At 52.6% G+C, this 27,453-nt stretch overlaps 2 protein-coding genes across 5 annotated transcripts in view; one reads left to right on the top strand and one right to left on the bottom strand.

Moving 5' to 3' along the window:
* Nucleotides 1-27,453, top strand: part of Cdh23 (cadherin related 23) — a 386,464-nt gene that overhangs the window by 316,184 nt on the left and 42,827 nt on the right. The window lies entirely within an intron of this gene.
* On the bottom strand, nt 3,910-26,521 carry Vsir (V-set immunoregulatory receptor). Its single transcript, XM_021205130.1, has 7 exons — nt 26,276-26,521; nt 15,313-15,741; nt 14,734-14,784; nt 9,502-9,609; nt 5,995-6,022; nt 5,048-5,244; nt 3,910-4,864 (listed from the first exon to the last, which is right to left on the bottom strand). Exons 1-7 carry the CDS (start codon nt 26,358-26,360, stop codon nt 4,827-4,829), a joined length of 936 nt encoding a protein of 311 aa, XP_021060789.1. The 5' UTR covers nt 26,361-26,521; the 3' UTR covers nt 3,910-4,826.

The raw sequence follows: 27,453 nt of genomic DNA, 5'->3' as shown, positions 1-27,453 counted from the left end.
TTAAAGGCATGTGCCACCAGGCCCGGCTTGACTTGTGTTTTTAATCAAATATGCTACAGGAGAACAGGAGGATGGGCCGTCGCTCAAGCAGCACCTGCAATGCACCTTGCTTGTTGGGGGACACTCTGCTACTTCCCAGATGTTGGCACACAGCTGGCTGAGCCTCTAGGGTTCATGGTCAGAGCAAGGTCTCTGTTCCCTTACCCTTTTCCCTGATGCAAACAGGTAGAATGCAGGGACTCTGTGTCTACCAGAAATCCCCAGGCAGGAAGGGGGCGACAAGAACTGGTGTAGAAGAAGCCCCCACACTAGCACAGGTTCTCTGGGTCATGAAAAGGCCAGAGAAGACAGAGCATAAATAAGAATATATTCCTGGTATGGCTTGAACTGTAATAGTAAACTTGCGGGGTCAAGTTCATCTCTCAGCAGCCCAGGGTGTACAGGTTGAAGGCGATAGCAGGTCAATGGACAAGAAGGCCGTTTGGTTCAATGATGGGAAAGGGGCTAGGCCTGAGAGGCAGGAGAGCCAACATTAATCCCACCAGCCACAAAACATGCACCTTTCAGAACCACCATTTCCTTCTGCATTAAACACGGATGGTAAAGACTCTTGCTTGGGGGTGGGGGCGGCTCAGCAGATACAGTGCTTGCCACACACACGTGAGGAACCAGATTTCAGATCCCCATCACCCACAGGCCGGGTGTAGTCGATAACCCCAGCGGTTGGGGGGTGGGGTGGGGCAGGGACAGGCAGGTCCCCAGAGCTCAGTGCTTAGCTCCAGATTCACTGAAGGGTCTGCCAAAAAGAGAACGGGGGCACTTACGAGACAGCTCAGCTGCTAAGGGCTCTTGCTGTACTTCCAGAGGATCCACGTTGACTCCATCCACGTGGCAGCTCACAACTGTCTATTCCCTAACTCCATTCCCAAGTGATCCGGGACCCTCCCAGCCTCCACAGGTGCCAGGCATACGCTTGACACTCTTAGAGACATGCAGGCCAAAAAGAAAAAAACAAAAACAAAACAAAAAAAAAACCATGCACATAAAATTTTTAAATAAATGCTTTAAAATGCACAATGGTAAAGCTGGAAAGGCAGCTCCAGTGGTTAGGAGCTGTCTTTTAATTTGCTGCTCTTGCAGGAGACCCAGCTTTGATTCCCAGGACTCACTATAGCTCATAACCACCTATAACTCCAGTTCCCAGTGTTCCAGCAGGCATGTACATGACACCTATGCATGCATTCAGGCAAAACATTCATAAAGTGAATAAATCTTTAAAAAAAAAAAAAAAAACATTGTAAAGGAATGGAGGAAGACACCCGGTGGTGATTTCTGGCTTCCATATGCACACACAAAAACATATACACATGCATACATCATACATATACACACAGAAAGGCTTTCAAGACTGATATGGAGGATGTCAAAGAAACAAGAGCACACATGGAAATCTTTTGGGAAGCATATTTTAGCCAAAATGATTAAGACATGGCATTCATACTGCCACCACCCCCCCACACCCCAACCCAGTCCAAGGCAGGCATTACTAATCAATCTCAGAACTTGCTTATCAGCTGTATCCTTATCAGAATTCCTCTCACCATAGTTTCCAGGAAGCCACACCCAACAAATCAGAACAGCAAAACCCAGTGAAATGTTTATCCCCTGGCAATAATGCCATTATAGAGATCCTCACAGGGCACAGACAAAGCTAGATCCCCAGAGTGGCATCCTGAGGTCATGGTTCAATCGAGTTACCCAAGGACTCTGTCAGCCATCAGCTCCCCAGGCTGGCATTAATCCTCACCCTCCCAGGACTCCCAGGACTCGCATTCATGGTGAAAAGTGCCAGGGTAAAGCAGCAAGCATGCAGAACATGAGTATTCTCATGACCCGTATTCTCTGTGGTCTGGGACTGGCACTCAGCTGGTCTGTGTGTGTTTCAGAAGACTTTTGCACCGCCCTTCCCTCCCCCCTCCCATCCTGCCTGGCACCCTCCTCCCCCAGTTCCTCTTTTGCCTATTTTAGTTCCCTGAGAAATTTCTAGTTCAGCTCCCGCCATGGCAGGTTCAGTCCTGGCATGGGCACCGCTCCAGCTCACACCCAGGAAAGCCTTTTCCAGGAGGAAGCCTCCTAAGAGTGCCCAGGTTAGGAGAGACAAAGGGCCCTCAGCAGCCCATAGCCAAGTCACCTCCTCCAAGTCCTTCCTCCAGGGAGCAGTTCTCCAAGAAGGAGCTAGTGCTCAGCCCCTTCCCAGGCTCTCAACCTCGTTCCGGCAGAAGTAGGGTAGCCCCAGGGCAGCTCTTTTGAGAAGTTGGTCCAAGGCAGGGTCAGCTTGGTCCACAACAGCTACCAGTGGCCCTATGGCTTGTCAAGAAGCCCCTGCTGTATCAGACTTCTTTCCTCCTGGTTTCTCCCATTCCAGTCCCAGGGAGAGCTTTATCAGAGAAAGGTAGAAACCCTCCAGAGATAGAGAAAGCACCCCCCTCCAAATTTCTGATGGATTTCCTAAGGATGAGTTACCTCCTCAAAATACAGACTTCACTCTCTAGGCTTTTGCTGGTACCAAGAACGAAATATGGCCCTTGAGGCTACAGGGCTCCTCCCTCTTCTTGGGGAGCTCAGTTCCCCACTGTGTCTCATCACCACCCCATCTTTTACCCCAAGGCTAGCACCTCAGGGCACCTCCATTTCCCGCTCCCAAGATCCTGCAGCTGTCCCTACAGGAGCAGCAAGGGGGGTAGCACTCAAGTTCATGGATGTAGACAGAACCCAGACTACATAGAACTTCACCCAAAACAGGAAACCACCAAGCTGACATGCCTTTGCTTGCAGGGTCCCAAGAAGATGAGACTCGAGCCTTACAGGAGGAAGCTGGGCAGGAAGTGAGTGGTTCTTTCTGCCGGGGGCTTCCTCTCCTTTCCACGGAGCTGCAGCCATGCAGGGGTCCCCACAGGCAAATTCTTAGAAGTCATCTGGGTAGTGAGGTCTGAAGCTTAAGGCTGGAGACAGGTCAGGCTCCCCCAGGGGACAGGCTATACTCATCGTTCAGCTGGTCTGTGGGTTCTAGCCTTTGACAGGCCTCACAGCCCTGCCACTGAACAGCTGACACCTCGCCAGCCCATTATCCCCAAAGCCAAAAAGAACAACGCATTCTGTCTATAGTAACTGCATAGTCTCTGGAAATGGATAGAGCAGAAGAGGGGACCCTGCGGATAAGACAGGAGTCATGGCTTTGATGTCCTGGCCACCCTGACACTCCTAGGATGATGATACAAAGCCTCTAAGGATCCCCAAGCCCCAGGCAGCATAACTGGTATCCCACATCTTGGACCTTCTCAGACAACTTGTCTGGGTCCCCAGCGGGTAGCTTATTGCTGCTTCCCAGCCTGAAACTCTCTTCTCTCCCCATCCATCTGTCCTCAGGGACGAATGGGGTTCTCCCCGGCTGCAGGCCCAGAAAAGGAGCTTTCCTACCCAGGCCCAGTTCAGCCCAGCCAGTGGAAGCTGCAGGAAGACATATGGTACCACTGGGCTGCTGCTCTCCCAGGCTTGGGGCCACTGTCCCTCTAGAGACTGGAGAGTGATCTGCCCAGCCATATCCTCACTCTCAAACATCAGCTGCCCCATCCCTACCTCACAAGAGCTACCCTTTCTCTTCATGCTCTAAAATCCTTTCTGAAGACTCCCCCTGTGTGCTCAGGTCATGCCAGACCCTGGAGATGAGAGCCAAGAGCAGCATCAGACCAGGGACCAGCTCTTCTGTGTGCCTGGAGGTCACCCTGAGGTGAGGCTCAGAAGAACAGTGGTCAGAAGCGGAGTGATTCCCTAGGCCCTCCCATCCCTACCCCCATACCAGGCCCTGCCCCTCCAGGGCCTTAAAGCCAGTGCCTCCAATCCACTCAGAGCTGTTTGCAGCCATCGCCACATACTGCTTTTAATAGCATCTCTTCCACACTTAGAAGTGGCCCAGCATCATTAAGACATTGTGGAGGTCAATCACCTTTGCCATTGCTGCACACTGAATAGTGGGCGTGGCGGATATGACAAGGACAGGAAGGGAGCGTGTCTCCCCTCTCTCATCGTCCCCATCATCCTCTTGCCACCCTCCCTCCATGTCCGCCGGTCCAGGCCTCACATTGCTCAAGACGCTAGTGAGCTCACAGTGGTTCCTGAATCTGACATATACTTCCTGTTTCAAAGCCTCTGGCCACTGAGCCCTGTGGACAGCCACGCAGGCAATGAGAGCCCAGAGCCATGAAGCTGGCAGACCCTCAGGTTGCAGGTGGATGGCTGCTGAGATGTTCCTCTTGTGGGACATAAGCCGGCCAGGCTCCAGAATCCAGGGGAGGATAGTCAGGCCAACAGAGGAACATCCTCAGGTAAACAAACAGGCCAGCCACACCCCCACAGTGGCCAGGAGTCTCCCACATCTGTGTCTCTCGCCCGGGAGGGTGGCAAGGTGCCCACCTCATCCCCTCCGGGCTACTGGTTTCCATGAAGAAAGGCTCATTGCCAAGCCAGACGTTCGTAGGATGCAGGCCATTTGACATCTGTGGCTGGCGAAGTCCAGTCTCTAGGGAGAACTCGGCATCCCGAGATCCTGAGAACAGCAATGAGCAAAATCCAGCATCTTCTCCCTGCCCCCCAAGTAGCGTCTGAAAGAGATAGGGGAGGGTCTGTGCATCTTGTAAAAGCAGAGTCTAGGCTCAGAGCAGGAGCGAGGAAGCTGGAGTCAGTGCCTAAAAGACTGTCCGAGGGCCAGCCATAGATCAAGTTCCCCTGTCCCTGACCCAGGTACCATGGTCCATGGTCCCCCAGCTGGTTTAGATGGCTTCAGAGTTAGGGGAGTCAGGGACCGGATCTGTAAAAGAAAAGATAAAGAAGTGAATGGTGGAGGGGGAACAGTCTGTGTCTCCTTGTTCAACTCTACACCATGAAGATTCCCCAGGGACAGGGGTGGGCGTGGGGGGGGGGACCGCGGGGCTGCAGAGCTTAGGTCCTAACATTGGTCAGTCCTAGGGCTGTAAAACCGTGTGACACTCACCTAGGGATGGGAAAAAGACATCCCCAGGGCCTGGAGGCGACAGAGGTGTGCTGGGGTCAGAGAGTAGGTACCGCCCTGACTCGGAAGGTTGCCGCTGGGCCACATAGGACAGTGGAGGCCTGGTCTTGGCCTCCGGCATCCCCTGGTAGGGTGGAGTGGTCTCGTAGCCTGGGTTTTCGATCCCTTGGGTGTTGCCGCTAGAGAAACAGAATTGGGAATGATCAGTGCCACCGGGAGATCCGTGCCACCGAGAGCACCCTGTCCTCCCTGCCTCCCCCCGACCCCCTTTCATTATTGATCTCTGGCTGGGACGAGGACAACTTGTGAAAGCTGTCCAGTTCTCTGAGGTCCTAGTGGGATCATGGGTAGAACTTTTTTTTTTTTAAACCTATCTGAGAAGCTGTCTCCTCTGAACACTTTGTAGGACAGAGACCAAACTTCTAGAGCTGGCTAATTGCTGAGCCCATCTAAGCCAGCCCATGGCCAACCACAGATAACTAATGTCGTCCTGCCTGCCCATCATCTGATGCAACCCCCACAACCCCACCCCTGCTCAGAGCAGCTACTAACTTGCTCTTTCATGTTCAACTAGACAGCTTCCTCTTGGAGTGACTGGCACGGCCAAGCCCCAACCATGAACAGGACTGGGTCTGGGCCATGAACTTCCTTTGCATGTTACAGTATCTGTTCCAGCCAGGGACTTCCACTCTTCCCCATCCTAAGTCACTGATTACGGATTACTGATTCCCAGAAGTGCTCACCAAAGCATGTCCAATAAGAATCAGGGCATGGAGGGGTGAAGGTGGTACACAGAGCAGCCTACCAACCCAGATATGCCAGATGCAGCTCCAGCCAGCTCTGTCTTGTGCTGAGCAGGAGCCTCACATCACATAGAAATACCCCTTCCCTGGTCCCAAGAAGTTTCTCAAAGTCACCATGGGACTCACCTGTCCATCCTCACCAGCTCCTGGGCACCTACAGAGAGACAGAAGAGCTGGTCACAGGACAGAAGCCTTGTGGAGGCTACACCCCAGGACCCTGTAGTGTTCCCTGGGAAGGACTGAGTTCCACGTGTCTGTCCAGCAGGTGGACCCAAGGCAGAGCTACTTTTGTGCCTGAGGGAAGCGTGTCCTCAGTCAGACCTTGAGAATCTAAGTTTCCACCGAAACCCAGGCCCCTGCGTGTGCCGCTGACTCTGCCTTCTGTCAGGAAGTTGTCTCTCTGGTCCTTAGCCACAACTTGTTGGGTGGATAGTTCAAGGTCAGGTCTTAGAATTAGAAGGTTCTTTCTTCCCTCAGTCTCCCCATCACTCCTCAGCCTCTCTACCCACTCAGCCCATCCTTAGGGTCCCCCTAAAACTGGCCACTGCCCAGATGCAGCAACACCAACTTCCCTCTTTTCTGCAGCTCCCCACACCCTCCTGCAGATCCTTCTTGTAGCAGGAGGTTTACATGGGGAAATGGACTGGGGAAGGGGGAGGGAGGAGGGAGGGGGAGGGGGTAGGAGGGTGCATCTGCAAGACGAGCACAGGGAAGTTGCATAGGGTTCCTGAAATCTAATTCACTTCTGCTGACAAGGTGGCTCTGTGACAGTCAGGCTGTGTGGGCCTAGCTCATCCTCACCACTTGGCTCTGGGGTAAAGAGGGTGACCTCCACCTTAGAGCTGGGGGGCACTGAGCTGCCTTCTCTTTCCTTCTGTCCTGAGCATGCTCATTCCTAGGCAATCCAGTGCCCAGCCCAGGACTCAGAGCTGCAAGCTGAAAGCCCCGAGTTAGTGCGCCATGTACTATGAGCTAACCTTCCGTGGGCTTGCTGCAGCGGGGTGACACAGTGAGACTCGCTGGATGCTTTCGGTTGCTACTCTGGGGTGGAGTGGATCGGTGACTCCCCGGGTGTCTCATCCTGTGGCACTTTGTCTTTCTAAGCACTAACAGCTTCTGGCATCTTATGTTTCTGTCACTGAGTCTGAATGGATTCACAGGATAAATTGGGGGTTTTCATTTGAAGGCAGAGTAATGACTTGAAAATATTTGCTTTAGATGATCATTTTGCTTTGTTTTTTGTTGGTTTTGTTTGCTTTGCTTTGCTTTGCTTTTGAGCAAAAGCAGAGTTACTATGTAACTCTGGCTGTCCTAGAACTCACTATGTAGACCAGGCTAGCCTTGAATTTACAGAGCTCCTTCTGCCTCTGCCTCCTGAGCATTGGGATTAAAGGTGTGCACTAGAACATAGATTCTTGTTCCTTTCCTGTTACTGTACATGGCACATCCTTACTCTTGCACAGGACAAGGCTTATTTCTACACTCAACATGGCATGAGGTGTACCCCATTCCAATCCATCGTCACCATGGTGCTCTTCTCTAAGTCCAGGTCATGTGTCTTCCTGGGACAGAGGGAAGTTTGCAGCCAGTAATTAAAGTGAGTGTGCATGAAATAGATGAACTGGGATCTGTCTATAGTATCTCACATGAATGGCATTCTGGCCTGGTAAAACACACACACACACACACACACACACACACACCTGCACACACTCGTACACATACACACACTATTACACTCATACAAATATGCACACTCTCACACATACACACAGGCACACACACACACTCAACATACTCATGCACACACTCACATACACACTCATACACATAAGTACACTCTCACACATACTCATACATATATACTCTCACACACTCACACACACCCATACACACTCATACACACACACATATACACTCACAAATATATACACACATATACATACATACACCCACATACATACTCATACACATATGCACACTCTCACACATACACACAGGCACACACACACACTCAATACACTCATGCACACACTCACATACCACTCACATACACACTCATATATACACTCTCATACATACTCATACATACTCATACACACACTCACATACACACAAACACATACACACATATACATACGCCCACACACATACTCATGCATATGCACACTGTCACATATACACTCATACACACACTCACATACAGACTCATCCACATACTCTCACACATGCATGCCCATACACACACTATACACAAACTCACACACAGAGACACACAGACAGACAGACACACACATATACACACATGCACATGCATGCGCACATACACACACTTTCCTCCAGCCATCTCCATCCCACTAGATCCCCTGAGCAGAATGGAAACCTGCAGAGACCTTGCAAGAAAGGCCAGAGCCACCAAAAGGCTGGGGGAAGTCTCTATATGCGCTTGCAGCCCCCACCAGAAAGGTCTGCTTTACAGTTCTTGTCCCTCTGATCTGACCACATGACCAGGCAGTGCGGTGGTGTGGGCAAAGGGAACAGAAAGCACCTAGGAATCCCTCCAGAGCCTGGCCTCCCCAACTCTGGGAAGGGGGACTAGGTGGCTCTTCAAGCCATCTCTTCCCAGTGCAGAGCCCTGCGTTCCTCCTTCCCTCTGACCTGTCACCACTCTGGAGACACTCACAGGCAGGCTGCAGCAGCGTCATAACTGGATGGAACAGTCTGGGAGGAAGGGTGAGGTGGCCCACTGTGGGGCTCCAGGCTGGGCCTCCAGGAAAGAGGGGAAGGGGGGATGGCAGGCTGATTGGGAGGTGAAGGGGAGGCCAGAGGAAATCTGGTACGACCTGGTGACAATGGTCCTTCCCTCAATTACCTTCTGCAGCTAAGCAGAAGGAAGAGGCTGGGGTGGGGGGGAATGTAAGAGCAGAGGACTCCCCCCTCCAGACCCCCACCTCTCAGAGAATGCAGACTGAACAAGGCTCGTAGGAAAGGCCAGGGCAGACGAGAGGCATCGTCCCCCAGCAAAGGATGTGATTGGTATTTGTGGCCTGGCTCTACTGTTTATTTATAGTGTGTTTCATTAGGGAAGTTAGGGGACCTTCCTTGGCCTCGGTTTGTCCATCAATAAAGTGAGGATCGCAATGTCCCCTATTTGAGTTGCTTTGGTGACTAAGTGAGGCCCAGAGGTAATAACAGGACACAGTTCCTGGCAGCGTACCCCCCCCATCAGTTGGGGGCCACTTCAGCTCTGCACTCAGTGTCCTGCGACTACGTTTGGTTAGTTAAGTCCCTGAGCCTGGGTTTTTGTTGCCCATTACAAAACAAACCCGCCCACAGGCTCAAGCAGGTCTCTAAGAGATCTCTGAGCAGAGTCATCTTTATAAACCAGTTTGAGTTAACCCCATCCTTCTGGGTGGTCACCTATTCATTGGCATGGAGAGTGCCAAGCCAGCCCTGTCTGGGTACCAAAGCAGCTGGCAGGCATCGGGCCCAGAGAAAGGCACACGTAAGCCCTTCTCTCACAGCCACAGAGCCAGCTCCTGGCAGGAAGGGTGGAGAAGGACGGTGCAACCCTCAGGTCCCAAGCCTTCACTGGCCACGAGCCCCATCACCATCCCAGAGGACGGTACTTACGGCGGTGAGAGACCACCTGCCTCTGCTTATAGACCAGCAGCAGGATAAGGGGGAGGCAGAGGATTCCCACGATGCAGGCGCCGGTGGCCAGGGCCGCAGCCGTGATGCCTGCAAGGACAAAAGCAGTTGACGTGAGGGTCCCCTTCCTGCTGTTTCTCCCGAAGAGAAACTGAGGCACGGAATGAGCACAGAGGCTCAGGAAACCTTCATAAAGCCAGCCTGACTTCTGTTCCCCGTACTCCAAGGAGGCACCCATTGCGGAGAAAGCTTAGTTCCCATCTGGAGCCCGGCTCTTAATGGAAAGAGGAAAGAGAATGAGGCATTGGTGTGTGCCCGTTCAGAATAGAGAGGATGAGAGGCCCGGGCAGCAGCGCCCCATAGCCAGTCCCTTAGTGACCTGCAGAAGCCAGGGAGGGCTAGTGACCTCCTTTCAAAGACAGTCCTATGCCCCTGACCCCACGAGGCACAGGGAAGTGAGGCCTGTTGCCCACGACAGAGGCAGCTCCAAAGAAGAGACAGCAACCCCCCGCATCCTGCCTACAAGGGAGAGCTCGACTTTCCTGGACCTCAGAGTGTCCACCAAAAGGCCCTTCATACCAAACGCCAGGGCTTGAGACCAGAAGGGGCCCGCGCAACGAAAACAGATTAGAACAGCACTGTTGCACAACAGTGAAAGATGCTAACTGCTAACACTGAAAGATGAACGTCTTGCTGCAATGAACAAAAAGGACTCCAGCCTCACCTGGCATGATGGCACACAACTTTAATCCTAGCCCAGCAGAGGCAGAGGCTGGTGGATCTCTCTTTGAGTTCAAGGCCAGCCAGCCTGATCTACATAGTGAGTTCTAGGACAGCCAGGACTACATAGACAGACCCTGTCTAAAAAATAAAACGAACCTCAGGCCATCCTTTGAGGGATCCTTGAGCTGTCTAGGGTGAGGCCCCCTGAAACATGACCTCTTGATCACACACACACACACACACACACACACCAAGAGGATAAAATGTGAAGCACTTGGCTAGATGCATAGCCCCCGAGGTCTGAGGTCTATCCCAGCACTTAAGGCAGGAGGAAGGCTAGAGAAATGTCATTTTTGTTTTATATCTTTAAATAGACAAAAATAAAGGCACACGTTTAAAAATACTCAAGGGGCTAGAGAAAAGGCTCAGCCCACAAGCATGAGGACCAGAACCCTTCTAAAATGCCAGGTGTGGCCACGTGTAGCTGTAAACCCCACCGGTGGGGGAGGTGGACACGGGAGAATCGCTGGGGATCACGGGCCTGCTCTATCACCTAACGATAAGCTGTAGACTCAGTAAGAGAACCTGACTCATCAACTTCAGGAGAGCGCAATTAAGGAATATTCCCAGTGTCAACCTCTGGTTCTGTATGTACACATATACACATGCACACACAGTAATGTATACACATAATCAAAATTCAAAAGTCCCTGCCTTCCCCTCAACCCAGGTCCCCTCACACAGTCCTAGCCTACCTCGATCTGGTCTTGTCTGATGGGGTCACCGGAGAACCTTGTCCCAGCACACAAGCACAGTTTGGACATCTCTGCCTACACAGAGACCCGCCTCGCTCTTTCCAGAGCTCTGTTATGCACAGCTTTCCCAAAATTGATGGAGACATCCCTGTCTGGTGGTGACATTGTTTACTTCCGTTTTCAACAGTCCTCTTTCTGCAGCAAGAACCCCTTAGGCTCAGATCTCCGCTCACCCAGACAGGACATCTGGACCTAAACACTTAGCGTCACAGCACTGAGCCAGAGAGCACTGCGTGCAAGCTTCCCAGACTGGTGTAAAACTGTCTCAGAAAGGGCCATGTCTCTGCATGAGCCCTGTGTCATGGGGGGCTTGGTTTATTTCAGTCCATCTGCTGACTCCAGCAGTTTAGCTGGGAACAGATGAGCCCTTGGAACCACAACTAGCGTAAGCCCATTTCCTTCCCAATTTGAACCTTTCTCTCTGCCAAAACATGGGTAGGATCTCTTGTCATAGGATCGGTTCACCTCCAGAGAGTTCTGGGAACCGGATGTGCTTTGGTCTTTACGCTGCCTCTGCACTTTACTTGGGAACAAAGGCCATTTTTATCCCACTGTGTGCTAAGCAACCTGGAAGCATAAGTATGCTCCCGGTGAGCGATACGGAACCGAGCAGACCTTTGGCAGGCACTTTAGAAGTACCCGTTGGTACGGAAACAGGACCAGTTGCTGGGCGGATTGCAAAGGAAGTTGCAATCCACAGTAAAGCAGATTCCCTGCAGGTTTTAATGTGGCTGCACTTGAACGTGGGATATTGAAAGTAAGAACGTTCTGTAATTCACACTGTGCAGTGTGGCTAAACTGCATCCTAGGACCTTACTGTGGGCAATCTGAGAACTGGCTGCCAACGCACTCGTCTCTCATCCCACGGTTACTAAGCAACGTGTGATGCAGTTAGCCAGGTGCTCATAAGCTGCCTTGGAGGTTTGGCCAGGACCTCCCTGCCTGACCCTCTGGTCTGCCAGTGGCAATCCTGCCCTCTATGAGCAGAGCCTGCTCACTCACAGAGCCTGTCTCCTTATACGCTGCAGTTATTGTCCGGGCTATGGTGGGACAGGCTCTGGAGGTGTATGTGTGGGCTCAGGATTCCTTTATAAAGCCAGGCTGACTTCAGTTCCCCTTACTCTAAGGAGACACCCATTGCGGAGAAAGCTTAGTTACCATTGGGAGCCAGGCTTTTCCTGGGAAGGTGATGAGACATTGGTGTAAGCCGTTGCCAAAACCACCCCAATGGCATGTGCCAGGCTCTTCCGTAGCAGGCAGGCCGGGGAGCCTCAGCTTGCTCAGTCTATGTCCAGGGCCTGCCAAGTACCCTGTGGGTATATGCAAAGGAGTCTGGGGAAAGTGTCTGGCATAGCCTGCCACGTTAGGGATGGGACGGGTACAGAGACAGGCTGCACAGGCCTGTCCTGATCTCAGGGGAAATCCAAAGCCCCGTGGCAATGCTATCAAATGCCAGGCTCCTTCCCTTAGTTACCCCTTAACACTTCCTCTTACCTGAAACCCACTTGGATTTTTACCTACTCTAATGTAGCTACTCTTCCGTAAAATAACAGTTAGCCACTCAGTCTGGAATTAGAAAGGGAGAACTCAAAGATCTCGCCTGGAAGCGTCATTAATAGACCCAGGGAATGCTGTGGTTGAGCTCTGAGAGTTGAGGCTGGGACCTACCAAAGGTAATTGAGCAGTAGAGAATAGTTCTCAGTGGCTGGCCACAGGGCCTGCTTAGCAATGGCATGGGTGGCCAGTGCTAAACACATTAAGAAACCCAGCCATGTCCGCTGTCAGTTCCCATCCTGCCTTGGCACAGAAGTGAATGTGCTGCCCTGAGACGTTAGGCCTCGTGTATATCAGGAAATAGGAGCCCATGCCTCCATGGCGCTGGGACTGTACTTGGAGGCTGGTGGCCGCGAGTCCACCACAGTCTTCCCCTCTTCCTACTGTTTTGTTCTCCAGCTTCCTGGGCCTGAGACACAGTGTGTTTCCCATCCCCAAGGCAAGTGCTTAGGTAGCATTTGCTTCCCTGTTAAAGGGATGTACTTATTCCCATTCCTCAATGGAGAAGTGATGCAAGAAGTAATAGAACTACCCAGATTCTCCACACGTACTCCCAAAAGTGCAGCACACATATCATTCATATATGTGTGTGTGTGTGTGTGTGTGTATGTGTGTGTATACATATATGTGTGTGAGAGAGAGAGAGAGAAGATGCCTAATGTCTAGACTACTAGAATATATATTAGATACATATTATATATATATTAGCTATGTATAGTATCTAATATATTAGAAATATATATTACTGGAGCCAGGAATATAGAAGGGGATATCAGGTCATCAAGGTCATCCACTACCCTCAAGCAAGCGTGTTCTTTTGCACCTCAACAAACCAATTCAATGGACAATCGCTCAAGGAAACAGGAGCCAGAGAGAGAGATTTCCCAGCCCCAAGAATAGGAGAGGATTTAAACATCAAAACCCAAGGATGGAGGTGTGTGGAGAAGAAAGATGAACCCACCTCAGAGGTCAAGTTCAAGGCTTCCGCCTCACCCTTAGAGTCTCAGGAGCAGAAAAGTCCCAAGCCGCCTCAGCCTGAAACGCTCTACCATCGGTGTCTCTGTCCTCAAGACTGAAAGCATGTGGCTTCTTTTCAAAAACGTCCTGCTGAAGCCGGGTGTGGTGGTTCACACCTGGGATCCCAGAAGTTGGGAGGCAGAGGCAGGAGGACTGCTCCAAATGTGAGGCTAGCCTGGTCTACGTAGCAAGTTCCAGACCAGCCAGGCTCTCCCTGGACCTCATTTCCCCACCCGTGGCATGCAGGCAGTAGCGGAAGCAGCAGTTTGCCTTGTTCTTGAAGAAGAAGAAGCAGGACCAGGGTGATTGCTCAGAGTGGAGGGACAGAAGAGGATGCTGAGAGAGGAAGTGAGGATGGCATGGACACTCGAGCTCAGCAGGGTGTGTGGCAGAGGGGCTCAAACCCAAGGTCCACCACCACACTGCCGTGGCTCCCATTCAAGTCAGCAAACCACGGTGGGGTGGTCGGTTGGTTTGAAAAATATAAGTAATTGGAGTAGAAAGTCGTCTCGGTCATTGAGCTGGGGCTTGAGTTTAGGCTGTAACTCAGTTGTCCCCATTCTAGCTCAAACCCTCATGTTTGTCTAAAGACCAGGATCACAATTTTTCCTTCTGCCTCTCCAGGGCCTAAGCAAGGGCTGGCTCACATTGGATGCCTAACAAACCTGTAAGCCACAGCCCTCTTTTCATAGAAGTGTTGGGCACTGTGAGACATATCCCCTTGTCTACTATCTATACGCCACGGGGCATTCTCAGATGAACCTCTATGTCCCCAGCCTCCTTGAGAGCAAAGCCCTGTAACTCACCCATAAGGTTTCTCTCTGGGCCAGCACCGGGGCTGACAGCCACCCTCTGCTCTGCCTGCCTAGTCTCCTCCCACAGGCAGGGGAGTTGGGCTGTGAACAGAACTAGAAAGGCTACAATCCAGTCCCTGCTGTGCCACGGGGCAGCGAATGTGTGTCCCCTCTGCACGGCGGCTGGTGGTGCCTACTTCACAGAGTGATCAGTGACAGGTGCAGGGGCTTCGGAGGCCACAGTCAAGAAGGGTCAGGGAAATGAGGCAGCAGAGAGGGGAATGGGGATCTGCAGGTGAGAGAGTCCTTACTGTCGCTGTCCTGCTCATTAGACGCCGTGCATGTGGACCCCGAGCCTTTGCCTGCGGGAACAAAGAGAGGTCTATTAGGTGAGTGTAAGGCCCGTGAGGTCTCGGAGGTGAGTCGAGGCTAGTGACTCCTCTCTCACCTTTCACAGGAATGCATGCGAATGCCTGCCTGGTAGTGCTCGCCCAGGGGAGTCTGTATGCCTGTACACATGTCTGACATTCTAGCTGGACACACACACACACACACTCGCCTCCCAGCCATTTGACCAGGATCAACTCAAACTCAGGGCACATTCAGTCCCCCATTTGCCTGCGTTTTCTCATGAGTGGTGACACTGTAGGTTCAGATACACACACCCTCTTACATTAAAAGAAAAAGAAAAAAGAAAAAAGGTCACTCTGTCACAAATAGAGACACACACACAAGATAATCGCACATCTGTACCCCACACGCATGCACCCACTTCTTACACAAAATGAGCAGTCAAGCGGCAGACACACAGATACCTCACCAGCCCCACTGGCCCTCCCGCCCACCTGCCTGGACTCCCAAACCATGGCCGCCTGTGCAGAATACCTCACCTGCCTGTACCTGTAGCTCCATGGACCCGTAGAACCGTTGTTCTGGGTGGTGGTGCTTGAATTCTATCACCAGGCAGCAGTAGAGGCCACTGTCCCTCAGGGTCACGTTGTGCAGGGTGATAGAGAAGTTACCATGGTGGTCAGAAGCTAACTCCAGCCCATGCTTCTGGGGTTGGTCATGGCTGGCGTTGGCTTCCAGGTGGCCTCCGTGGTGCTGATGAAGGTGCTGTGATGTCAAGTTGCGTATGGGCCGGTGTTCTTTGCACATCTGGACCTCGCCTCGTGAGCTGAGGTACCATGTCTTGTAGACGGTCACATCGTGCCCTTTGGACACGGGGCCCAGAATCCTGCAGGTGAGGGTGGCGTTCTGACCCTCGGGACACACATAGAGAGAATATGGAGTGGCGACCCTGAAGGCGGCTACCAGACCTGTTCAGAGAGACGAGAACCCCTGTCATGTGCCTGAGTGAGCACTACTACTTGCTGCCCTCCGGATGAGAGAGCTTGACTTCAGCCTTTCCCTGCAAGCCAGACCCTGGGCAAGCCAGACCCTGAGCCTTGGCCTCTTGCTTAGTAAACACTCCAAGACCCACATGGGAGAAGCCTCCAGGCCTCCCAAGTGGGAGGGGAGCCAGACAAAAGGCCAGCCAGCCAACATGGGGCCTTCTCCCAAGTAGAGCATGAGTCCCAGCCCCAACTCCCTGGCAGGCAATGGCCCCACCGTGGACAACTCTGCCCAGCACAAGGAGGAGGTACAGAGGAGAATGGAAGGCCTCGGTCTTTGGTCACGCTGAGGGGTGCCGGCATCTTCTACCCACCCCCTCTCCTCATCCAGCCAATGCCTTCTTGCGTGGCCATCTCCCCGAGCACTAACTGAATGTCCACACAGATGGGGCCAGTGTCTGGTACCCAACCTCAGCTTGACAGCCAGTGACCCAGCAGAGCAGGCAAGCCTGCATTAAGGACCCTGTGGGCAGAGACAAACCAGTACCCAGTTTTCAGAGACTTGGGAGGGGAAAAAAATTGCCCTTTGGGGCTGGGCATTCCCCCCTCCCCCGTCTTTGGACTTTGAGTGAGAATTTAAAGGCGAGCATTTCGACTTAGGCACAATGGTAGGGAAGCAGTGAAAGTTGAAGCGTGTGGGGGACAGGGATGAGGAACGCGTGACAGGTCCTCATGTTCCGTACCCGCCACTCACCCAAATGCAGTCCTCTGCCCTAAGCAGATAAAAAAAAAAAAACCTCTTGTCTACCATAGCCTCGGCTCTCATTCCCCTACTGCTTCAGCTGATGGTTCACCCCAGACATACTACGTAGCTGAAAATGACCCTGAACTGATCTCCCTGTCTCTACCTCTCAAGAGCTGAGATTATGAATATAGGCCAGCAACCCAGTTTAAAAGGCACAGCGTCTCAGACCCAGGACTCTGTGTATACTGGGGAAGTGCTCTACCAGCTGAGCCATATCCCCAGCCCAAGTTCACTCTTTAGAGACGGGAATATGAGCTGGACACCCCGTTCCTCTAACTAACCATGTGAGCCTGTCTTCTCCCCTGTAAGAAGAAAGATGCTCACTGCCGCACGGAGTGGAATGGAAGGAAAGATGGGGATGCTGAGGGCTCTGGTCATCACAGCTCAGCCTTGCTCTGGTTTTAACTTACACTGCAGGGGGTACGGGAGGTCTAACAAATAGGGAAAAGGTTTAGAATACGGAAGAGATGACAAATGGAGGGTCGGGGGTCACAGCTCAGTCAGAAAAATATTTGCCTCCGAAACCATGAGGATCCAAGTTTGGACCCTTAGAACTCAGGTAAAATTCTGGAGATGTTAGGACAGGCCTGTAGCTCCAATGATGCTGAGTGGGGAGGGAGAAGCAGGCAGGTACCTAGAATGGCCAGTTAGATAGACCTGGCAAAGTTCCAAACGCATGAGAGACCCTGTCTGTCTTAGTTACGGTTTTACTGCTGTGAACAGACACCATGACCAAGGCAGCTTGTAGACAACAGTTCATTGGGGCTGGCTTACAGGTTCAGAGGTTCAGTCCATTATCATCAAGGCGGGAACATGGCAGCATCCAGGCAGGCAGGGTGCAGGAGGAGCTGAGAGTTCTACATCTTCATCTGAAAGACTGCTAGCAGAAGACTGACTTCTAGGCAGCTAGGATGAGGGTCTTAAAGCCCGAACCCACAGTGACACACCTACTTCAACAAGGCCATACCTCCTAATAGTGCCACTCCCTGGGCTGAGCATATACAAGCCACCACACTGTCTGAAAAGGTAGACAGGAAACCTCCCACCAGGCCTAATGACCTGAGTTTAATTCACAAGGTGGAGGAAGATAACTAGTTCCTGCAAGTTTGCCTCCACACACATGCCATGAGTTGTATGTACACACATGCACCCACACACAAATACATAAATATTTTAAAAGTCAAACAATGACAGCTGAGGTTGTCCTCTGACCTCCATACACATGACTGCGCATGTGCAAGAGTCTCTCTCTCTCTCTCTCTCTCTCTCTCTCTCTCTCTCTCACACACACACACACACACACACACACACACAGAGCCTACGTGTATTGAGTGTACACTCTTTTGACTGCTCCATCCAAAGGTACACCTGAACCCCCTCCTCTGATGCTCTCTGCCCTCAGAGCCCAGGACCCTTGGAGCCACGCTGGGAACCCCCAAAGTTCTAACAGCTTGGTGGAATGCAGAGAACAGCAGCCCGGTATGGCTTTTGGAATTGGTGCAGGCAGGGCTGGAGTCCAGTGACACTGAGTCACAAGGCTGAGCCACAGACTCATTGCAAGACAAAAATAAAAAACATCGGTGGAAGCCGGTGGGTGTTACAGCCAGGACGGGAATCATTCACATGACTGTTCTCAAAGTATTCTCTGCAATTCAAGAAATACGCAGATACTAGCTTCAAACTCTTTGTCACAAAAATACGAACGGCTAGTGAGAGCTGATGCTCTAGTACTAGAGGGCTTGTGTGTGTAAATGACAGTAGGAAGGTCCCAGAGAATGCCTGGAAGAGCAGAGTCTTAGGCCTACAAAATAAGGAAGACAGGCATTCCGGAGCCAGCCGCCAGCTCTGCTTACACACAGAAAGAGATTTCTGGAATGTTGTTGCCAAGGTGAGCAGAGATTTCAGACCATCTTTGGTGAGATACGATCTCCTTTTCAGGCAGTGGCAGGCCCAGGAAGGGAAAGTGGTTTGGCTGAAGTTGCAGCAGGTCTGGAATCAGGGCCGGAACCATAGCAACCTCAAGACAAACAGGCTTCCCAGAAAACTGTGTGATGCAGGGATGCCCGGGTGTGTGTGGTGCCTGTGACAGCCAGAGAGAGTAGGGCTGGAGCCTTCCTACTTCACTCATGAGGAGACCAAGTCCATAGACAGAGTAAAGCAGCTTGCTCATTCACCATCCCACAGCAAGGGGACCACTGGAGTCTGGCTTCAACCCTGGCGTGGACCATTGCCAAGCTGGAAGCCCACAGAGCCCCTCTAGCCTTCAGACCTTGCATCTGACCCTTAATGTACTTTTTCCCCCCTTTGTTTTGTGGGGTTGCTGACTTGAAAAGGTATGGATTTACAACTCAGGGAGTTGGCACAATGATTAAAAGCACTGGCTGCTCTTCCAGAGGACCTGGGTTGAATTCCCAGCACCCACGTGGTAGCTCACAGCTAGCTGTCTCTAACTCCAGTTCCAAGGGATCCCCAATGCCCTTTTCTGGCCTCCTCAGACATGGCGCACAGACATGTACTCTAGCAAAACTTCCAGACACATCAAATGATTTTTAAGTGGGGATTTCATGTGAACAACTTGGCTCCCAGCTTTTCTTTAAGACGGCAAGTAGCTGGCTTTGTCCACGGCAGCCTGGAGGTTCCCTTACGGGCCTGTATGGACTGGTTATGGTCACTAAACCATGGCTCTAACAGAGACTACCTAGGGCTACCTGGGAAAGGGGCCTCCCAGACATCCACAGAAGGAACCCACCCACAAAGAGTGGCAATATATCTGCCCTATCCCCACAGCCATTGGGCAGCTCTCCTAGCCCCCTCTCTCCGCTGTTCAACGGCTCCTGCCTGAGAGACATCACTGTTCTTGCAGCCAATTTAGTTCCATCAGCCTTTGCCCAGCCCACAGACCCTGGGGGCTGTCAGGAGGGCAGGCAAGGCAGAGGCCAGGCCTCAGGCCTGCAGCGGGTTAAAGGCGGCAGGACAAGGGGCAAGATGCTTAGAAACAAAGGCAGGAACGAGGTGGGACTCACACGTAACAGGAGTGTCTCTGAAACTAGGGGTTGGGGTTTGGGGTGCCAAGCTGAGAGCCCTCAGAGCTGAAGCAATGGTTTTCCAAGCTCAGGTCTGCATCGGAGCAGGGGTAAGGGATCCAAGCTCATTTCATGGTCAAGGGACCATGGAGAGAGCAGGAGAGGGGGCGTGGTTCCATCCCGACTGCCCACATGCACTTCCATTCCCCAGTACATGTCTCCTGAGTTAGAGGGAAGGGGACGCTGTCCTTGGATCACTGGGGTTGGGTTGGAATGTCAGAATTTAGGGTTAGAGGCCTCATTAGGATGAGTGGGCAGAAAAGACACAGGGTTTGTTCTGACAGAGAACGGGAGGGTCAGAAGCATTCCTTGTGTCTGAAGCGCGCGCGCGCACGCACACACACACACACACACACACACACACACACCACACACACTGTTGGGCAGCATGTAGCCTGGCTGGAATTATAATTACTTGGCAGGAGGATGTAGCTCATTGTCAGCTGCTGATCCCATAGGCCACCTGGGTTATTGTCCAGGAGAGCAGGAAAGTGGGTGGGGAGGAAGGCCCCTGGCTCTAGGGTAGCTGAGTTTATGTGGGACAGGAAAGTGCCCAAGCCCTGGCCAGAGCATGTATCAATGAAGAGCACTGCCCTTGGGGACAAGTCCCCTGCTGCCACTAAGACCACCCTACACCTGCAGGACGGAAGCTGTGAGCTAGGAAAATTCCAGATCTGGAGACTGGACTCCGTCCTAGACAGCAAGATTCCTGGGCCCCGGGGCCTCCGATGCTGGCCTGGGTAACTACACGAACCTATGCAGATCCCACGCTTCCCTGGGCCACTTTCCTCTTCGTCTGCAGTTAAGGGAGTCCCATGTCCTGAAGCCCGTGAGCTCCGCTCTCAGGTCTATGAACACACACAGAGAGGCCCGAGGTGTCCGATCTCCTGGAGCTGGAATTACAGACGGCTGTGAGCCACCTGATGTGGAGGATGCTGGGAACCAAACCCAGGTCCTCTGGAAAAGCAGCAAGAGCTCTTAACCCCAAGCCACCTCCCCAGACCCCTCAGAGTCATTTCTGATACATGGGGTACTCTATCCTGAGGTGGGTATAATCCCCGATTCCATATATTTTTGTTTTAAAATCATTTATTATTATTACTATCATTACTTCTCCTCCTAGTACCTCTACTACTATTATACTTCTGTTGAGTCTTAGGGATTGATTGGTTATGTTTTTGTCTCTTGAGCCTTTTGCTGTGCAACTCCAGCTGGTTTAAAACACGGTAGCAAAGGCTGAAGGCTGGAGCCCAGGCTGGTCTTGTGATCCTCCTGCTTCCTAGGCCCCAGCACTGGGACTATAGGTGGTTGTGCCATGCTAGGCCTAGTCTTCATTTTAAAGATAAGACTGACTGGAGAGATAGTGACCTGGTAGAGGCCACACACCCCACACACACACAGCCCCACCCCCACCTCTGTAGCTGAATGGGAGACCCCACACTTTCAGCTAGGGGGCAAACAGGAAGAGCCCTCCCTCCAACCCTGCTCCCCTAGGTGGGTGGAGCTAACATTCCATCTTTCAGCTCCTAGGAGGAGTTGACCCAGAGCTGACCCCCTACACTCAGAGCTGCAACTATCCTTTTCTGCTCCTCAGACCCAAACCAAAACATTCTTTCATTCCAGATATTTAGCTCAAGGCACAGGCTGTGGAGCACAGAGCCCCCTGAGGGGACCATCCAGTCTTGGTGCTGGCGACAGGTCTCCACAGGCCTCCGGGGAAAGTTTCAAAGGCACTCTTAGCCTCCTCCCCGGTCTTGTTTTGGAGACTCACCACACACCAGGCTCTGTGGGCATACAGGGGATGGGTGTGTGCGTGGGTGTGGACAGACTTTAGTATCGGTTTCCTTGACAGGCATGCTAGCTTTACCCACGGTCACCAAGGCAACACACCAGTTTTTGGGGGTGGGTCCGAGCTTGATTGGTCCAGCCAGGAAGGCCCCACCCTCAGACAGCTGAGGTCTGTCCAGCTGCTGGCTTGCCAAGTAAACAATTATTTGACTGTCTGCCGCTATGAGCCTCACATTTAATGAAAGAGAGAGATGCGGCTCTGGCCTTCCAAGCATGGGGATTGGTCCCAGCTCACAGGTCCCGTTTCCAGGGATCTTCTCCAGGTGCACGAAGGGGAAAAGCTGGGCTCTACCTTTATAGAGATGTAAGGGACAGAGGGAAAACAGAGGCATCAAAAACCCAAAGGAAATGTCCCCGGGGTGAAGGGTACAGGCTGAAGCCAGCAGGTCTCCGTGGAGGCTTCTGAGCTAATGAGGACAAAGGGTATCTCAGATGTGTTTATTGATCCCTGCCCCAGCAGGAAGTGTCCATTCATATAGACCAAGAAGGGTGGGAAGGGGAAGCAGGGTTCTATGGGAGGAAGCCGCACTTCCAGCGTCTTGGGGAAACCAGCAGGCATCCAGTAGAGGCCTTAGCCACCAAGCCTCCAGGGGAGGACCTGGGCAATGGGCCAGGGCCTTAGGGGTGGGTGGGAGGGGAGGCTCTCGGAGAACTCAACCCCATTGCCACTTCAAACAGGTCCTCAGGGGGTAAGGCCAGGGAGACTTCCTAAGATTTGATTCCATCCATGCAAGGGGCTCACTTGGTGACAGTGTTCTAAGCATGCGCACATGGGCTTGTTTATTTAATAATTCTCAAGCTCATGAAATAGGTGTTTGAGTTAGGGCACCAAAGCACAAAAGAAGGCTGTCTAGAGTCTCACAGAGAGTAAGTCTGTGGACAAAATGTAAACCCAGGCCTGAGCGAAGCAGATGCTTTCGCCAGAGACTAGAAGTAAACAGAGCCTGGCTCCGCCTCCCTCCCACAGATGGACAGCTGACCTGGCCAATGAGGGCTCAGTTTGCCCGGCAGCTGTACTAACTCAAGTAGTTTTGCTTTTGATTTTACGTTAAATAACACTGAATCATAAAGAGAGTTGGCTGTTCCCATTTCAGTATTACCTCAGCTCGGACTATGTCAAAAGGAAAGTCCTAGTTGGTGGCACTCTCTCCAAAATGTCCTGTTTAATTTTTACTTCATTCATTTCTGTAAGAGACAGTGACAGGTTTTACATGCTGAGCCTTGTCCAGGCTGAGTTTCCAGCTAACGTTTAATTCCTTTATTTGGCTTGCCAACGGTGCTCTTTTATATGTTCTATTTAGGGCCAGTGACACTAATTTTCCACCTGTGACACAGACTTAAAATTTCCTTTAAAATTTTTTTACTTTAAAGAAAAGTATAGATCTAAAGGAAAAACAGATACTACGTAAGGGTGATAAGCAAATGAACCCAGAATGCACTGAGGGGAATTACCCTCCTCCTCCCTCTCCTCCTCCTCCTCTGGGAGAGCATCAGCTAGCTGTAACTTCTTCACGGGGAGATCAGCCTGATCGCTGCTCAGCTGGGGGAAGTGTGTGCTTGGAGCCCCATGGTGAGGGAGTAGCTGACCCAGGGTCCCCTTGGAAGCTGAGACCCTCTATACAAAAGCCACAGGGAGGGCTTGGCTAGTAGCAAGAAGCAACAAGTTCATTACTGAATGACCTGTTGGGAGCATAGCATCGCTGGCTTCCCTCTGGAGGTGGTCAACAGCAACTGGTCCAAGTATGGAGATGGGATGTGAGCGACCCCCCCCCCCCAAAGTAAGCACACCTAGGCCAGGCTGAACCTCTAGGCACCCCTCTGGCCATTTCAGACTCCAGTTCAAAAGGGTAGGCTAGAACCAGCCTGGGGATCCTTTAGATGCTAGGACTCTGGAAAATGCATTCCCAGTGATATTTCTCATGGCTAAGTCCCAGGCACTCATCAGGGCTCTGTAGGCAGCAGAAGCTCAGATGGAAAACCACTAGTATGGAGTCCCCAGAAACCAGGAGATGATGATGCACTACCAGCATCCCAAGGACCAGGCACCCCAGGAAGTCTTGCCCCTCAGCTCCTCACAGCTGTGTCTAAGGGGGAGATAGAACGCCATCCTAAATCACAGATGGAGGCTTGACCAAGGATGCTGAAAAGCTTGCCCAGCTCACAGACGGCCAGCTAAGATTTGAATACAGGTCTAGCCATGAAACAGTTACTCTGGAGCGGAGGAAGCACTGGGGTGCAGATAGATATACACCAGAGTCCTCGCTTAAACACCAGGAAGGCCATGGTCCAACCAGACTCTCCAAAAGAATCCATAGGTATGAGAAGCCAGTACTAACTTCTGGCAAGGCCACTGGACCTGGGCAATAGCTGCTTTTGAACCTAGGACCTCAAGTTTAAAACAGCAGGCTCGGTCAGTACCAATAGACCACATGGGCCCTGCGAACCCTCTGACTACTTTAGCTTCTCTTTGGTTCCTCTTCCCTAGATCCACAGCTGCCTTGCAGCCTCCCAGCTCCACCCTCCATCATGTTTCTGGCCCCTGGGCATCCCATGAGGGCCATCTCTACCCTCAGGCTGCTGGGCGGGGCTTAAGGATTTCCTAAGAGCCACAGGAGCCGAGGCTTTCAGGATGGAGTTTACTCAATCGGGCCTTGCAGGCTTGTTTACCATGAAGGGGAAGACAGCTGCCCTTCTCTGGGACACCAGTGCTCCCCCACGCGAATGGACCTCCTGGGTCAGACTAAGGTCAGGCAGGGTAGTAACTTCCTCAAATCTTAGGGACACTTGTGGGGAAGAGGTTCTGCACCCCTTGGGGTCTGGGGCCCCCCTCCCTCCCCATCAGTCCATGTCAGGCCAGGAAAGGAGTGTGTTCCATATACTCCAAGTACCTCCTAAACTCTGACTGTTTGAAGTCCCCCAGATACCCCCTCCCTGTCTCACCCTGCCCCAAACACAATTCTTTCCAACGTAACCCAGCCCCGATGCTGGGGGGGGGGGGAGGGAGGGAAAGCTGGTCAGTCCCCAGACCTCCTGACCAGGTCTGCTCCAGGAAAGAGAAGGAAGACGTGAGTTATGACTTAAAGTATAGCCAGTCAGTATAGCTGAGGTCAGATCAGCTCCAGGCTAAAAGTTTCCTCTTGTTCCTTTCCCAAAAGCTTCCTGGATCCCTGATCACCTCCCCGGAAGCTGAAGGGAGGCAGCCAGCCTTCAGCTCACCAAGCAGCTGGAGTCCGCAAATGCAGTAGGCGATCTCCTGCGGGATGAGGGAGCCCAAGCTCCCCCCCTCAGGGCCTCTCTGCTGCTGCTGGAAGTTCTGCAAGCTGCCAACCCTCCCTGCTTGGAAGCTCTAGGACTTAGTTTCCCAAACTGGGGCTGCTGACCAGAAAGCATCTCATTCTAGTAAGGGTAGGGAAGAGGCAAGGAAAGGGGGCCTCGTGGCGTCACCTGGGAGAAGGATAGTAGTAGGCTGAGGTAGATGCCATACTGGCCTTCCTGCCTGCCACTGTCCTCCGTTCTTAGAAGCTATGCCCTGTGAGGAGCCTTGGGGTTGGGAGTGAATCAGCCCCCGCCTGTATCACCACCCCATTCCTGCCACAGGCTTGCCTGTGATGAGGAACTGCAGGCCAGGGCTTCAGTCCTTCTGTCTGTAGGGTGCAGGGGCGGGCGCCTTCTTTCTTATCAGAAGTCCAGGCCAGCCTCCCAGGACTGATAAGGAGTTAGTTCCCTGTCTCCTCCCTTTTAACCCTCTTCCCTCTTTTCTGATGCAGCCATTGGCCCCCTCTGCCAGGCTGAGCCTTCCATCTGACAATGGTGACTCCCTCTAGGATCTAATGATGTCCCTGGACCCTCCCTCTCCCCTGCCTTACAGAAGCTACCTGTGCCCTGGGTTCTGAGCAGGGAAGTGTCAGGCAGGCTGTCTCAGGGGACCCATCTGTCTACTGTTTGGGCAACTATCGGGGTATCCCCCCTTCTGCCTTGAGATCTTTTCTGCACAAGCACAAACAAGGACTGGGCTCTGGGGAGCCGCTGTGTCCTGGGACAATGTACAGACTGTGAGTCCAGACTTTGGAAGGGACACCTTCCCTGTGTGGGATTTCTGTCTCCCTGCCGAGGAGTTATCCAAGCCCCTTGCATGAACTGGTTGCTGGGCTCAGGGGAGTGTCCCCCCCACCCTGTCTTTCTTACTCATCCAAATCAGCTCCTCAGCTGCAATAAGGTTAAATGGCAGGAACCCACGGATCACTCAAAAGGGTCATTAGACTTTCAGTACAGAGCAGGTGACAAACAGGCTCAGATTTGGGAGTGTCCATCAAGACTCACACACGAGTGTCAAAGGGGGATAGGATACCAGGTCACGGCACCACACCCCCTAAGTCCTCTCAGACTCTGGTGCCAGAAGGCAGGGAGATGCCCCGGGTGTCAAAATGCACTCAGCAACCACTATAGGACCGGGTGATTCTCCTCCGGACCATCTCCTGCCTTGCAGAAGTTCTTCATGGCCCCTGCTCTGGACTCTCCAGTCAGGGAAGTGTCTGGCAGGCCGGTCCCAAAGGGACACCCGTGCCTGCTGTTTTGGCAGCTGTTAGCAATTAAAGATGTGCCTGATGAGGGATGGAGGCACCACTGCACCCTGCTGGGCTGTCCCAGCGGAGCAGCGGTAGGGTGGAGGTTACCGCAGGCTGAGGGGATTCAGGGCACTCCCCTCCTGCCCGAGTCTCCCGCTACACTACCAGGCTGTACGCCCTAGCGCTCTCCCTAGCACCCCACTGCCTGTTGATCTTACCTCTGGATGCAGCCAGGAAAATAGCGAGGAGCAGGGTTCTCCAGCGCGGGCGGCTGCTGGCCTCTGGGACCGTGGGGACACCCATGTCGCCGTCGAGCCGGGCAAGAGCAAAACGAGACTGCTGGAGTGCTCTGGGAGCAAGCGGGACTCCGGGAGCCCAGGGAGCCGGCTGTACACGCCGCTTGCTAGAGTGAATGCTGAGCCCAAGGCGAGGCGGGCGGCTGAGCGAGCTCCCCGCCCAGCAGCGCCCCCGAGGGGCGGCGGGCGGTACAGCGTCTCCAGGGCCCAGGGATGGGGGTGGGGAAGGGCTGGAGTTGCAGATACAAGTGGCAAGTGTCCAACCAGCCACTTCCCTCTGTAAGCCTCGGTGCTTTTTAGAGATTGTGAGGGCCGTCCATACTAAAGTGTGGACCCAAGTCTAACCCAGCTTGCCTTGCGGTTCTCCTAGTCTGGAGGCAGGAACTTTGGCCCCCTGTGCTTCAGCAGCCCAGGGTAGATGGGTGGGCGGGCAGGTAGATAAGTAAGGGAAATCCAACGTCTAAAATGACTTTAGCAAGTGGAAGGAAGTTTGGCCCATTCTGCACTTGTGTGCACTGCAGCTGATACACCTGGTCCAGTTATGCCCACCAGCTAACACACCTGAAACATGGGCAGGGCATGCACAAGCCCAGATCCTCCTAACCTCGGGATATGCTCCTGCATCTGTTGGTGTGTCCCATGGAATCCTCTCAGCCTCTTTCCCCCAGGGCTTTCCCCGCTGCTGTGCTGCGTTATTCATAGGCTCCCTTGATTCTGTCTTGTTGGTGTTTTGTTTGCAACTTACTTGCCTGGAGTTTTGTTTCTGTGTGGTTTGTATTGTTTTCTTTGGGTGGAGTTTCATTTGTGGCTTTTAAGGGGTTAGCTTTCTGAGACAGGATGCTGCCATGCAGCTCAGGCTGCCCTCAAGATTCTTCTACCTTGCCCAATGCATGCTGGGATAACAGGGATGCACCTCCACGGCCCCTCTACAGACTCACTCCCATGCTGTCCTCCGGGCCCGCATAGGTATCTACACTCATCTGTGTACTTGCAATCACTTAGAGCTTGCTCCACTCTGTTCTTTCCTGGCCTGACCTTGACCTTGGAGACCCCTCCCCCACCCCTTCTGTCAGTGCTTCCTTCAGCCACAAGACCAGATC

The sequence above is a fragment of the Mus pahari genome, chromosome 9, assembly GCF_900095145.1.
Source record: "Mus pahari chromosome 9, PAHARI_EIJ_v1.1, whole genome shotgun sequence".
NCBI classification, from domain to species: Eukaryota; Metazoa; Chordata; class Mammalia; order Rodentia; family Muridae; genus Mus; species Mus pahari.
This window is presented reverse-complemented; position numbering and strand designations above follow the sequence as displayed.